Source organism: Gossypium hirsutum, chromosome A13 (assembly GCF_007990345.1).
Source record: "Gossypium hirsutum isolate 1008001.06 chromosome A13, Gossypium_hirsutum_v2.1, whole genome shotgun sequence".
Classification (NCBI taxonomy): Eukaryota; Viridiplantae; Streptophyta; class Magnoliopsida; order Malvales; family Malvaceae; genus Gossypium; species Gossypium hirsutum.
Window position 1 is genome coordinate 6,247,736 of NC_053436.1, and position 16,045 is coordinate 6,263,780.

At 33.8% G+C, this 16,045-nt stretch overlaps 1 protein-coding gene and 1 pseudogene across 1 annotated transcript; one reads left to right on the plus strand and one right to left on the minus strand.

Moving 5' to 3' along the window:
- Positions 1-8,094: 8,094 nt before the first annotated feature.
- Positions 8,095-12,487, minus strand: LOC121212232 (magnesium transporter MRS2-3-like; annotated as a pseudogene).
- A 1,575-nt stretch (positions 12,488-14,062) lies between these two features.
- Positions 14,063-15,475, plus strand: LOC121212267 (coumaroyl-CoA:anthocyanidin 3-O-glucoside-6''-O-coumaroyltransferase 1). Its single transcript, XM_041084715.1, has one exon. The coding sequence runs from the start codon at positions 14,063-14,065 to the stop codon at positions 15,473-15,475; it is 1,413 nt and encodes a 470-aa protein (XP_040940649.1).
- The last annotated feature ends 570 nt before the right edge of the window (positions 15,476-16,045 follow it).

A 16,045-nucleotide genomic window follows, 5' to 3' on the forward strand; every position in this document is an offset into this window, starting at 1 on the left:
AGAAATGTTCAAGAGTCGATTGAATTGGAGTTTGGCCTTAAATGTTTAGACTCGTGTTCAGTTCATATGTTAAATGAGCTTATTTTTATTTGATATTTTTATTCAAATTATTTCATATTTCAAATAAAACATCAAATTTAAGCAAATACCTCAAGGAGAGTTATGACCCTAATTAACTACATAAAAATGCTAACTACTTGGCATCTACTTTAGTCTTCCTTTTACTTTATTGAAATGGATATATAAATAACAATGCAGGACAGCTGAAACAAAGGGTTTCTCCGACATTGTGCTGGCCTACCATAGATTGTTGCCCAAGAAAACATCACCTTTGAATTGTTCTTTTTAATATAAAATTTTGGTTAATACTGATGTTTGTGTTATGGGTAAATTATAAATTTAGTTCATATATTATGATTTGATTAATTTTAGTATTTGTAGTTTTTAAAATTTAAAATTTTAGTCATAAATCAAACTTTAACCGTTAAATCTGTTAGGTCAAATTTTGGTATTGATATTGTAAATCGTGGATTTAATTCATGTTTTTCAATTTGATCATTTTTAGTCACTATGTTTTTTAAATTTTGAAATTTTAAATATTGAATCAATTGATACCTATTAAATCCGTTAGCTAAATTAATGTGAGTATTATGTGAAAATAACTAGTTGACATAGTATTATACATGTGATAGTATGTTTGCCGTATAAAATTTTAGAAAGAGTAGAATTTGACTTAACGAATTTAATAGTTATCATTTAGTCAAGACTAGAATTTTAAAATATAAAAAATATAAAGACTAAAAACGATCAACTTATACATAACTAATAACAAATTTTGACATTTTGATTTCCTTATTATAATTAAATTTGAGATTTTATCCTTATATTATAATTTAACATAATTTTATCCTCCTTTATAATTTTTCATTAGTTAATTCAATTTGTTAACAAATTAATTATTACGGTTAAAGTGATACAATGATTTCTTTTTTTTTTTGTTGCATTTATTGTTTCCTGTTTCAAAAGAGAAATACGAGTTATGCCTTGGAATGAAAGACAATTTCGAACTAGCTTTGTCTATGAACAAGGAAGCTATAAGTAATGCAACTATGAATCTCATGGAGAGTTCAATTCTGGCTCAGGATTAACGTTGGCGGCATGCTTAACACTTACAAGTCGGACAAGTGAGTAACGCGTAAGAACCTGCCCTTGGGAAAGGAACAACAGCTGGAAACGACTTCTAATACCCTGTAGGCTGAGAAGCAAAATGAAGAATCCACTCGAGGAGGGGCTCACGTCTGATTAGCTAGTTAATGAGGCAATAGCTTACCAAGGCGATAATTAGTAGCTAGTTCGAGAGGATGATCAGCCACATTGGGACTGAGACACGGCTCAGACTCCTTCAGGAGGTAGTAGTAGGGAATTTTTTGCAATGGGTGAAAGTCTGACGGAGCAATGTTGCGTGGAGGTAGAAGGCCCATGAGTCGTGAACTTCTTTTCTCAGAGAAAAAGCAATAACAGTATGTAACATCCCTAACATGTATCCATCATTAGAACAGGGTTACAGATCATTACCAGAGTTTACAAATCAAATACACAAACATTTCAAACATTTCATATCAGATAATATTCATGTCAGAAACCAATCGAAATCAAACATATTGTAACACCCTAACCCGTACCTGTCGCCGGAACAGGGTTTTAAAGCATTACTAGAACATTCAAAACATTTTCCATTAATCTGCGTAATTTACTATTTATTTACCGAGATCATCCATAACATCCTTTGATTGGGCCCTCGAGGCCTAATACAAGCATTAGAATCGAATCGGGACTTAATCGAGACCTCTAAGAATTTTTCGCAAAATTAAAAAAAATTTCCAATGTGTAGGGCTCACACACCCGTGTGGTCCAAGAGACATGCCTGTGTGACCCGTGTTGGAGGCCGTGCTCGACCCCGTGTAACTCTCTGACTTGCACATACGACCATGCCACACGCACGTGTGCTATGTCGTGTGGTTAATTAATTCAATTCGAAATTAGGTGCAAGTTTCACAAGGCCAAGACACACGCTCGTGTTCTAGGCCGTGTGGCACACATGGCTGAGACACACGCCCGTTTCTCTGCCCATGTGCCCAATTCTGAGCATTCTGTTTCTCAAAATTAAGGTGCAGGGGACACACGGCCTAACCACATGCCCATGTTACTAGGCCATATGTCACACACGGTCTAGACATACATCCGTGTGTCTGCCCGTGTGGATAAAATAAAGTCATTTCTAGCTCCATTTCTCACCCAAATTTTCACCTAAGACCTGCACATGAAACACACATCCAATACCAACCAATCCAAGCATTCAAAATAGACTATTCTATAATTTATCATAGCATACCATTACATGCATATATGGTTGTAAAATTACCTTGGATGAACTTAGGCAATACATAACATAGATCACATATTCTTAATATATCTCATGTATAAATATATATATCATGAGAATCTACTTAGTAATACCAAAATGAACCATTACTAGCCATTCCAATTGCTAGGTTACAAAATAACATTTCAAGCCACTATTGGCCAAGTTGTCCTATACATGCCATTATATCCAAAATGATTTCACTAAATATACCTAAAATGCTAGTTGATAGTGTGACGATACTCCAATGATCTTCCAACTTCGCAAGCTTCCGAGCACTATAAAACAGGGGAAAATAAAATGAGTAAGCATTATATGTTTAGTAAGTTCGTATAACGAAAACTAAACTAACCAATCTTACTTATTAAATCTAGGCATATAATGTTATGTTTCCATCCATTTGGCTAAATTTGCCTAATCACATACATTCAATCAAACATGTTAGTCACCAAAATCTTCATATCAATTGAGTAACATAGATGAGCTCATCAAGTAATATTCTTTCAAGTCATTATCATATCATCTCAAGATTTTTATGCCATGTTAAGAGTTATATGTCTATTGAATCATTGAATTCCGATGGATGCTTAAGTAGCACACTCAAAGTGTACGATTCAATAATCCGTCAATTTCATATTCAAGGGTACTCATTAGGGCACTTAACCAAGAAACACTCTCTCGAGCCACATATCGTATACCAGGATTACCAGTCCAGGCTAAATCTTTTACATAACATAAGCTCAGAGGAGCTCGATTAGGATTACCAGTTCAGGCTAAACCCTAATCATAACGTATGCTCGAGAGGTATTATATTGGGATTACCCGTCCGGGCTAAATCCTTTCTATAACAAGGTCAATGGGATTTCTCGTCCGAGCTAAATCCCATCCGCAACAAATGTAGGACCTTATTAGTTTCGGAAAAGCGCATATAATCATCGGAATTCACATTCAATCGGGACTTAACCCTTTATCATCATTTCAAGCATGTATCAATTTTCTATCATAGCATACAAGTAAAGCACATCAACATAAATCCCATTGCATACAAACACAACATTTAATTAACATAATTACATACCCGATTAAGTTACACGAACTTACCTCGACACTTGTTCGCGTAAAAGTGTACTAATCTGAAATCTTTCTTTTCCTTGATCTAACCTCGAATCAGTTTTGTCTGAATCTATATAAATGAACTTAACTCTCAATTTCACACATTTCATATTTAAATAGATTTCATATTTAAATAGACTCAATTTATGTCATAGGAAAAATTACCATTTTGCCCCTAACTTTTTCATAAATTTTGATTTTGTCCCTAGGCCTGAAAAATGAAACTTGTGCAAATTACTCTCTATTCCAAGTCTAACCAAAGCCCCATTAAAATTTTCCAGCACATGCATTCATAAAATTTCAGAATTTTTCATCAAATTTTACAACTTTTCATTTTAGTCCCTAAATCATGTTTTCATCAAAAATCACTTTGTAAAAGTTGTTTATCTATCAATAATCTTTCATTTTCTACCATAAATTTCTAATTTCCAGAATATACATCCATGACCCATTTTCATACCTTGATAACTTTTCAAATTAATCCCTCAAATAGAGAGATTAAGCTATCTTGGTTTCAAAAATACCAAAATTACTAAAAACGGGATAAGAGAACTTACCCAATTAAGTCTTGAAAGTTTCCCCTCTCTCTCCTAAGGTTTCCATAAAATTTCAGGTTGAAGATAACAATAATAAGATGATATTTTCTTTTATCATCTTTTTATTAATTTAATTATTTCAAATTCCAATTTAGTCCTTGACATTTTCTAATTTTTCCATGGATGAGTCACCAAGAATCTACATATTTTTCTTTAATGGTCTAATTACTATATAAGGACCTCTAGATTTGAATTCCATAGCTATTTGATCATTATAGCTACTAGAATTCAATTTTCGCATTTTATGCGATTTAGTCCTTCTTGTAATTAAACACTTAATAGATAAAATTTTCATACCAAATTTTTCACACGACATATCTACCATATTACGGACCATATAATAAAATAAAAATAAATTATATTTTTGGTTCGGATTTGTTGTCCCGAAACCACTGTTTTGATTTCACTAAAAATGGTCTATTACACATATAGTTCTTTATACGAGCCATTAAGACTCAAAATACACATTAAAAACAAGTCGGGACTAAATCGAATACTCAAAAAAATTTTCAGAAAACATTGAAAATTTTCAAAGCTACAGGGATAACACGGCCGTGTGGCCAGTCCGTGTGGCCAGTCCGTGTGACTCACAACGTCAGGAGACACGCTTGTGTCTCAGGCTGTGTGGGTATTTAAAATAGGGATACACGGCCATGTCTCAACCCGTGTCCGTGCCCCTGTAACGTTTTGACTTGGCTCACACGGCCAAGTTGCACACTCGTGTGCTAAGCCGTGTGAGCATACTAACTTGCATTCTTAAGAAGATACAAGGACACACGGCCATGTCACCTGGTCGTGTCTCACACATGGCTGAGGCACACGCCCATGTCTCTGCCCGTGTGGACGAAAATAGGCCAATTTCCAAGCTACATTTCTCACCCAATTTAACACCAACCTAACTCAACATTTTTGCACATCAACAAGCCATAACAAGACATTCAAAACAAGCCAAAATCAAGTCTTAAACATGAAATATCACCACATACAACCAATATGCCCTTAGGCACTTCAAATGAGAACTTAAAAACATGTCAACCAAGTATCTCAACTTACCTAAATGAACAAATATGTATATACATATCCAAACCACATTTTACTTTCTTTCATTCTACCATATCAAACACACGTCAAATATGATAAGGCCACATATATACATATCAAAATATACCAAACACAAATTATATAAATGGTTAATCTCAACAAAAAGCTAATATGCCAACATTGGCCAAATTAAACTATACATGCCATTACAATCGAACTTAAATATCTGAAAGTACCAAAAGAGTCGATGGATAGTGTGATATAGCTCCAACAACTTTCCAAATCGAACAAGCTTCCAAATTACTATAAAACATAGAAAAATAACACAGAGTAAGCATTTAAGCTTAGTAAGTTTGTATAACACGGAATTTAACTTACCATATAGTAAGTTTGTATAACACGGAATTTAACTTACCATATATCCATAAAATAAGTAAGTAAGCATAGCATAACTCAACCAATTTGGCCAAAAGCCTAAACACATGATCACCAACATATTAGCCATGAAAATCACATATAAGATCCAACACATATGGTTGAATTCATCAAATAATCACATTTCATGTATTTCATGTAAATACCAGTAATAGTTCATATCGAACTCATATAATCTCGTAACAGAACTGTATCCGTTGAACCATTTAGAATAATGTTGGATATGCAGATAGTACACACGAGGTGTACTGGACTGTAATTCGTCAATTCATGTACATGTATGCTCATACGAGTTGTACGAGCTATAAACGGTAAGCTTTTCTGAGCTGAATAACGGTAAGCTTTTCTGAGCTGAATAACAGTAAGCTCCTCTGACTTGAGTAACGGTAAGCTCATACGACCTAAGTATCAATAAGATCATAATAGCTGAAATCGGTAACCCTAATGACATGTCATTTGTGTCCTACTGGTTCCTAAGGTTCAAACGAGGCTTGGTAATTGTCGAATATACAATCGGTATTCATTCATGGCAATTATACAATTCACAAATAAATATTCAATTTAAAACATATAAATGTACAATTTAATAACACGAATTTATCTTGATAAGTGTACGTAGATACGGAGGTGATTAATCCGATATTTTCTCTTTACCTCGATCTAACTCTGTACGAGGTCTGACAGGATCTATACAAATAAATTTAACTCACTTCAATGTAATTCTCATTCAATTTAATCCAACATGGAATTTTGGCAAAATTACCATTTTGCCCTATACTTTTAATTCCTTTGTTTAGTCCCTAGGCTCTAAAAATGAAATTCATACAATTTAATCCTTACTAAGCCTAGTCGGTTTTTATACATATTAATAGCAGCCCATATATTTCACAAAGTTCACAAATTTTACCATAAATTTATCACATTTTTCAATTTAACCCCTAATTGATAATTTCATCAAAATTCTCTTTACAAAAGTTGTTTATCTAACAACAACCATTCATTTTCTGTTACCAAACTTCAAAATTCAAGCATATTCATCAATGGAAAAACTGTAATACTTTAAAAATTTTGTAAATTAATCCTCAAGCTAGCTAGATTAAGCTACTATAATCTCGGAAACATAGAAATAATCAAAAGTGAGACAAAAATTCATACCTAATTGAGCAAAATAAGCTTGCCTAGATTTCAAGCTTCCATGGCTAGGTTTTCTTCTCTTTTTTTTTTGGGTGGAAGATGATAAGAATGGATGATAATAGATTATTTTATTTAATTTATTATAACTTTAATCACTAATTTCCAAAATTAACCTTAATATTTCATTCAATTTCCAATGATGACTATTCATGCTTATCCATGCTTATCCACTAACAAATTTATTGGCTAATTACTATATAAGGACCTCCAATTTAAAATTCTACAGCTATTTAATATCTTTAGCTATTAGAACTCAAATTTTGTATTTTATGCAATTTAGTCCCTTTTATTAAATTAAGTATGTAAACGGTAAAATTTCCTAACAAAATTTTTATACGGTATTTCTATCATACTGTAGACCATTAAATAATAATAAAATAATTTTTTCGACTTCAAATTTGTGGTTCTAAAAACACTGTTCTGATTTCACTGAAGACGGGCTGTTACACAATATTTGGGGAATAAGCATCGGCTAACTCTGTGCCAGCAGCCACGAGATTATTTTCATCTCAATTTTTTATTTAATGGGATTTTACACTAATTTCTCTTCTTCTTCTTTTTTTATTAAGAAGAGAAAACATAAAACAATAACTAACCAACCCCCAATCTTGGTGTCACAACTTCATTTACATCCACATTCAGCAAATTACAAATTGCATATGGTGGAGAGCAAAAGACAAAACATTATAACAGTTTATCTCAAGCCGTTGAAGCTAGGCCATATTCACATTATTTAGAAGGTTAGTCATTGGAAATTTCATGTTAGCACTTAAACTATAATAATTACCATTGTTAATAATCTAAACTAATTAATAATATTATAAGAATAAAAATAATAATTTATATCATATTATCAAAAAATGTGAGAATTAAGTCAATTGAGTTTTAGTTCAATTGAAACCGGTATTATTGCCGGTGGAATAAGACATGAACTTGAGCATGTTGAAGTACATTTATCCCTTTATTTAAGGACCGAAAAAAGGCTATCAATAATTTTGGCCAAAAGCTAAGGATTTATTTACCCAATTTTCTTTTAAATGATACAATTCCTCTCAAATATTAATAATTTAATTTAATTTAATCATTTAAACCTCTTTTGTTAAATATAAAATTATATTTTAACAGTTTTAAAAGTTAAATTTTAAATTTAAATTACTTTAACATAAAAAATTTAGCTCTTTCGAATTTTTTAATTTCATCCCAATCCATCACGCAATTATTTAGAGATGGATTGTAAAGATTTATATTAAAATGACTTAATTGAAGTATTAATTTCTAAGATAGGGCCAAAATGGTTTTCTTTGTCATTTAATCAAAGACGTAAATTGATTGTTTAATTTTTGAGAGGGACTTGAAAGAAAATTCCCTTTTTAGCCAAGGGGGCAAACGACCTGCCCCTTACCTACCCACCTGCAAAAAATCTTACTTTCTAATATCTCTTTCTTTACTCCAACAAGCCCTTGTATTTACACCATGCAATAGCAACCACGTAAAGTAATATCGTCCCGGCGGTGGAACCGCCGATCGTCCAAAGAAACTCCGGCGTCCCTGCTTTATTTTCATCGAATAGATCGATGTGGATATTCATGCCGAACAAACCAGCAACGACGACGAAAGCACCGATCACAAGGTTTGCTGTGCTTAGCATCACTCCCATTTGTAGAAGATGGTTCTGTTTGTCATCCAGCATTATGTTTATGTAATCTTCTGTGTCATCCACATATTCCCTCAACTTCCATGAAAATAAGAAATAAAATCAAGAAAATGAACATATTGTTCTTACTCTTTATTTTCTTTAATTAAACTTCTTAGTAGGTCCTTGTACCGCTTGGAGCAAATTGACTCTTGTCCTTAATTTTGAAGCAAATTAGTCCCTATAAAAGTGACGTACCGTGGAGAGTTTGTTGAGGGTACCATCAACTTGTACAAAGTAAGCTTCCAAGAGCATTTCCAACTCCTCCACATTAACAGGTTTGCCAATAAGACTATGGCAGGAACTTGCATGAATTCCATGGGTGTCTCTGCCAATGGTAGCACCAAATGAATGGTCGTGGGGTTTGTCAGGATCTTTGACATCACCTTCATAACTGGTTGTCAATAACTGTTCACCAGGTGTGCTGCACATAGTGCAAAAATTTATATATATATATAAGCAAATAAAAATGGGAAAATCCATTAATGAAAGAATGTGTAAAATTTGTGTTTTCAGTGCCTGTCATCCTTGTCTGGTTCAACAGCTACTGCTTCTGCTTCATCATCATCATCATCATCTAAATCATCTCTTTGATTCATTGAAGATGTTGAAGAGTTTTCAACAATTTGTTTCTCTGTTAGATACATCTCAGCCATATCATCATCATCATCTAGCAAGTTTTCCAACTCATCCCTTACCTTAATATATAAGCACATGAAGTTTCAGGGAAAATATTTTGACTAGAAAATTAAAAAGCGGAAATGTGTTGTCAGTCCTCATACTTTAATGAAATTTGAGGTTTAATTCCTATGCTTAAAAGTTTCAAAAGTTAAATCAGTTTATGTTAAAGTCTTTATACTCTTCGTACATTTGGAATTTTGTCCCCCTACTTTTATTTTTAGAAACTTAGTCTCTCTACTTTTTGAATTTAAAAAATTTTAGACCCAATTGCTAACAAAACAAATTTAGAATTTAAAATTATTCTTTTAAATTAGCTGGTGTGGCATTTTGAAATTAAAAAAAAAAGTTACTCAATTGATAGTCATGTAACAAAACAAATGTCGTTGTAATAGACCTGCATTTACAGAAGAATTTTAATAGTGTTAATAATTAAACTTACATTTTTAAATCCAAAAAGTATAAGAATTAAATTCTTGAAAATAGAAGTAGGAGGACTAAATTCCAAATGTACAAAGAGTATGGGGACTTGAAGAATATTTTAACCTTAATTGTACTATTTCAATTTAATAACCCTAATTGAAACATTAGTACCATTAGTATTTTTCATCAAAATTTGTCATCAATAAGCATATGTGATAGTATGCAAGTTCTAGCATAAAATATTATTAGGATAAACAATTGGACTAGAATTTTTAAATCGAAAAAAGTAAGAGGACTATATCTCAATTTTAACTTTTTTAAGTAAAAAGACTAAATCCCAAACATTGTCAAAGTCCAGGGACTATCAGCAGATTTTGACCTAACCTTCTGAACTCGGCCAGTTAGTGCAACCAGCCTGCTTTTTATTTGGCGAACACGCTCTAAATTGAGAGTGCTAATCTTTGAGGTCAATCTATCCAAAGCTGGATGGGCCTCTTGCTCCAATGTTCTTGTCTGCTTTGGCAATTGAGAAAACGGAAAAGGTCTAATCATGATTATAATCCTTCTACTATGCTAAAATTTGAGATTTATCCACATTACTTTAGTTTAACATAATTTAGTCCTTCTACTTTTATAATATCAATAACATATCCAAATTGATAGCACATGCTCATACAATTAAGGTCACATGGAAATCTAGTCAACCAATTTTAGTAGAATGTTGAAGGCTATTTAAAAGAAAATTTGTGTCGTCACTTTAACAACAACAATTAACAGTATTATCAATTTGGACCTACTAGTAATATTATAAAAGGTAAGTGTCAAGATATGCTAATTTAAACTAAATGGATTAATTTTCAAATTTCAACATGGTAAAAGAACTATGACCAAAGTTAGACCAACAACAAACATAATGAATAAAACAATACGATACCAAAAATCCTAAATTTAACTTAGTTGATTCAAGCTACTATCTCTTAAGAGTTAACATCGAAGAAGTTGAAACTAGAGGCCTTGACCCCATGAAATTTGGAAAATTGCCATTAAATTTCATTAAAAATTTTGAAATTTAGAATTAGACCCTTCAATTTTTTTAGAAATTCTTATTAAAATCTTTTAAAATTTTAAAAACCCAAAGTTTATAAAAGTTTAACTAAAATCCCCAAAACTTAATGAAAACATTCGCTCTATTAGACGTAGAAAAGATGCAAATAAAAAAAAATAGAGGAAGAAAGATGACCTCAGATTCTAAGCAGCCACAAGCAGCTTCAAGGCAGGCCTCCAATGCAACAAACTCAAAGGGTAGAGTCCTAGTGCCTTCTTGAGTCTCAAGACCTTGTTTCTCTTCCCCCCTGCCTTCCTCACTTAGGCTTTGGAGCTGTGAGATCTTTGGTAATAGATTTTGTGATGTAGTTCTTATTATGCAGTTGGTATCATCAATAGCACCCTCCTACTCCCAAATCCAAAAACACCCTCTTTTTAATCAATACATCGTTTGTTTTATTTTCTTGTTTATTTAACTGAATTCGATCATACAAATTGAATTTCATTTATGCGACCAAAAGTACAAACAAGTAAATAAGGTAACAAAATAAGAATGTCTTATCGATTGGGTCAACACACAACCACTTGCTAAGAGGGTGTGCGTGTCACTGACTTGATAGGTTTTGAACTATTACTGTATGACCTGACCATGTGGTAGCATGTACATCAATATTGATAAGTTTTAATCAATATTATCCTCGAATGAAGTCAAGATCTATTTCTTGACTTTGTCAAAAACCAGAACTAGAAACAAGATTCACAGAAGGAAAATATCTTCTTGAGTTGGGTCGACACATAACCATTTTCGTGCACTTGATACGTTTTGGACTATTGCCCCTTGTAAAGCTAAAAACCGAAATTTAAAAAAAAAAAAAAAAAAAACCTTGGATTGGTTTGCTTGATAATGCAACAAAATCCGCCTCTGCAACTCATCAACAAACGGTGTAACGGAAGGATCCTTGGAATTCAACAGCAAAACCTCTTGAGCCGTAATGATGCCTTTATGTGCTCCAAGTTAATCACAATGGCCTGTCCTCGACCCAGAACCGTCGACGGGTAAGAAAGAAGCGGGTCCAGGATCCGAAGATCTCGACCGGGTAAACCCGTTCGTCTCATGATAGAATGCTTGCCGGCCTCCAACCTAAAGGTGTGGGCCGTCGAGTCAAGTAAAAGCCATGAGCGGATACTGGTCCCCTTTTTCCGATGTGTGGTGAAGGGGAGAGTTTGGTTCGGGATCACGGCGGACCGGTTTGATAGGTTCGGGTCGTCTTCGGGTTTGGACGACGGTGGTGGGGGTGGAGTTCCCGTTGCCGTCATTTTTCAGCTGATTTTTGCGTATTGGAAATAAAAAAATCGACCTTTATATTATACATCAAATGAGTACTTAAACCCGTAAAAGACTGTTATCATCAAACACATAAATTCATAAAATCAGAACTCGTAATTATATGACCTGAAACTTCATTATGCGCGAACTACCTTCTAATTTTGCCGCAAGTGTTACAAGTACCATATTAGTAGCAATAATTTTTGTAAATTTCTGATTTACTACTCTCTTTTTTTCTTTTAAATAATTGTTTTTTGCTATTTAAATAAAAACAATAACAATTTATGATCATTATTTAAGTAACTAAATCTTAAATTCAGTGTGGTATATGAGCTTTGGAGATGCAATATGGTCAGTTCGGCATTAAGCAATTAGTTCTTCACTCAACAGTGATTCACATTCAGATATTCAGCCACATTCAACTCCTGTATCTCCTGATGTTACATCTTCTACTCCCTCTCCTGTAGCACTTGCTCATGATGATGTTTCTGATCATGTTACACCTGCTATAATTGTTCTCGATAAGTCTCCTGTTAACAATTTACAACTCCTTTTTGTTGCATCTTTTACTGATTTTCCTTCTGATGTTGTTCAACAGGATCTCTCTTCTTGTCCATTTGTTAATATTCATCCCATGATTACTAGAGGAAAAGCAGGTATCTACAAACCTAAAATTCAGTCCTATAATGTTACTAATATGTCCTCTTCTTTGTTGCTTGCAGATATTCATGCTGTATTGAGGTGTCCCAAGTGGCAGGAAGCAGTTCATGATGAGTTGATTGCTTTGCATAACAATCATACCTAGAGTTTAGTCCCTTTGCTAGAGAGTCGAACACCCGTTGGATGTCTTTGGTTGTTCAAAATTAAAAATGAAAGATGATGATTCAGTAGATCGTGATAAGTGCGAAGGATATGCTCAAATCAAGACACTTTTAGTCCAGTAGTGCGAACAATTATTGCTGTAACTCATAAGTGGCTACTTCGCCAGATAGACATCAATAATGCCTTTCTCAATGGCATATAAGCTCAATTTCTTTCTATACTTTTATTCTAAAATTCCTATTTAATCTATTTCTAAAAATTCTTTAATTTTCCTACATGACATGTGACTGAACCAAATCCTCTTTACTTTGAGGATGTTATATAAATGAACTTGGTGAAGAAGTTATTAAAATTCTCATTACACCGTTTGAAAAAGTTGAAAGATTTGAATAAAAATATATGCGTAAAAAATGAGTTTAGGCAAAAAATAAGATCTATTTTTAAAATATGTCGAACCTCAAGTGAGATTTTTTGGCCTGACCCGAAAAGCTACTTGCTTACTAAATATTTTAGTTTGAAATTATAATTTTAATTAAAAAATACTTTTTAAACTTCAATTACTAAACACACTTGAGAAAGTGACTAAAATATTTAATTTTAGAAAATTTATTCCTTATGTTGGTGGGATTGGTTTCTTTATTCCCAAAATCTGGGATTGGTTTCTTTATTCCCAATATCAACGGAGGAAGAACCTTAAGGGGACAGAATTTATTCTAAAATAGTCCATCAAATTGTTTACTTTTGCAATATATTTCCTCATCTAAAATGCTCCATCAAATTAATTACTAATATATCTGCTACATTAAAAAAAAAATTGATGGAGACCCAAATTGAAATGAGAAGTGTCAATTTGGAATCTTAAATTCGAGTTTGAAATAGGACGGGTGAGGAGTCATGATCCATGTTAGGGGAGGATGAAGTCGGGCACCATTTCTAATTCTTCATCCAATTTTTATATGGTCCCTCTACTTACAAATTTTACTTTAAAATAGTATGTTATTTTTTAAATTTACTATGTACTTACAATTTTAGCTTGAAGCCTATATGTTACTTTAATCCTAGTGGTAGTTTTCTGCAATTTTGATATTAATAGGGCAAGCCACCGCCTCACTTAGTTGGTGACAGTAGTCGCTCTTTGCATTTACTTTTTACAGGGTAAAATATACTATTTCTTAAGCTACATTGGAGCTTGGAACTTGCTTTGTCTGGATATTTTGAGGTCTTGTTCTCTATAAATTTTTTATATCCTTTCTTTATTCATCAAGAAAGAGGAAATGGATGAAACCAAGCCAATGAAGGTTGTTGAGAGCAGCCACGTTTCACCACCGCCAGGCTCAGTTCCCACTACCTCTCTTCCTCTCACTTTCTTTGATTTGCAATGGTTTCCACTTCCCAATGTTCAACGCCTTTTCTTCTATGAATTCCCATACCCTACCTTGCATTTCATGGAAACCATTCTCCCGTTGTTAAAACAATCTCTCTCCCTTACCCTGCAACAGTTTTTCCCCTTCGCGGCCAACGTAGTGTGCCCTCCGTCACCGGGGAAGCCTTACATCCATTACGAAGACGGTGGCAGCTCCGTTGCTTTCTCGGTCGTCGAATCCCCTTCGGATTTCCGCTGTGCAATAGCCGATTATCCGCGAGACGTTAAAACTTTACATCCCTTCGCGCCACATCTACGGACCGCACCGTCGGAGGCGAAAGACGGTACGCGGGTGGTCTTGCTCCCTGCACTTGCCTTCCAAGTGACCGTGTTCCCGAACGCTGGCGTTTGCATCGGGTCTAGTTACTGCCACGTGATCGGCGACGGGAAGGCATTCATGCATTTCATGAAGTCTTGGGTGGACGTTTACGCTGCGGTCGGTCTCGAAAAATCATCGCTTCCATTGTTTAACAAGGATGTGATCAAGGATCCTAACAGGGTAGAGTCGTTTCTATTGAAAATGTATCACGACTGGATTTCATCTCTCAGGGAGAATTCGGGCTTAACAGATGTCGGATCAGAAGTAAACATGGTTCGTGCCACATTCGTGTTTCGTCGAGCCGATGTCGAGAGGCTCAAGCAATTGGTTGCATCGCAGTGCATGAACGAAGCCAATTCGAACCAATTCCATCATGTATCAACTTTTGTGGTAACATGTGCTCTAACATGGGTTTCATTGATCAAATCAAAAGTAAGTGTTGTTAACACCTTATCATATGTTGATGATGCTGATGAGTTATATTATTTGCTATTCCCCTTCGATTGCCGGAACCGCCTTGAATTTCCGGTTCCGTCAGCATATGTCGGGAACTGTATAAAACCTGGAATTGTAGAGATGAAGAAGGAGGAGTTAACAGGTGAAAATGGGATTGTTTTAGCTGCCAAAGCCATCGGAAGCAAAGTTAAAGAAATGGTACAAAGTGGTATAAGTGGGGCGGAGAATTGGCTAACTAGCATCGCAGAGAGAAGTAAAACGGGGCGTCTAATTAATTTGGCCGGTTCGCCGAAGTTGCGGGTGTACGATACTAATTTTGGGTGGGGAAGGCCTCGGAAGGTGGAGCTGATGCACGTGGAGTCCGGGCAGACTATATCTATGGCGGAGTGTAGGGATGAAGAAGGTGGAATTGAGGTTGGTGTGGCTTTAAACAAGAACCAAATGGATGAATTCGTTGCCACCTTTGGGCAGAGTTTAAAGCTTCTTTAGTTTCGGGTTCTTTTTTAGCCAGAGGAAGGCAGAAAATTTGTTTAGGGTACTGAAATTAAGTTATAATCTTTATTATAATAAGAGTGTGCTTTTATTATTTTAATATTTTAATATTTTATAATTTTAAAAGATCAAAATAAAATTTTATCATTTTAAATTCATTTAATTAAAAAAAATTCATTTTAGGATATCTACATCCTCCGACACCCCTACTCCCTGTGTTGGTCCAATTGTATCATAGCTTTCACATGTTGGATTAAAATTGTTAAAATTTATTAGTATGTATTTTATTTATTTAAAATCAATTAAGAACACGCGACAGAATTTTTTTAAAAATTACCATAACCGAGTTTAATTTTTAAAAAATTAAAAAAAAAATAACAAAAGACTTATAACAGCATCCTAAATTTGTTTATAAATTTTTTTTGTATTCTACTACTAATGTATAGAATAATTATTTTTTGAAAAAAAAAAGTATGATTTTATAATTTTATTGATTTCTAAAATGATTAAAATAATAACTTTTTTCAACTTCGCCTTTCTTTTTTTTTTTGCTTTTTTTTTTTTTTG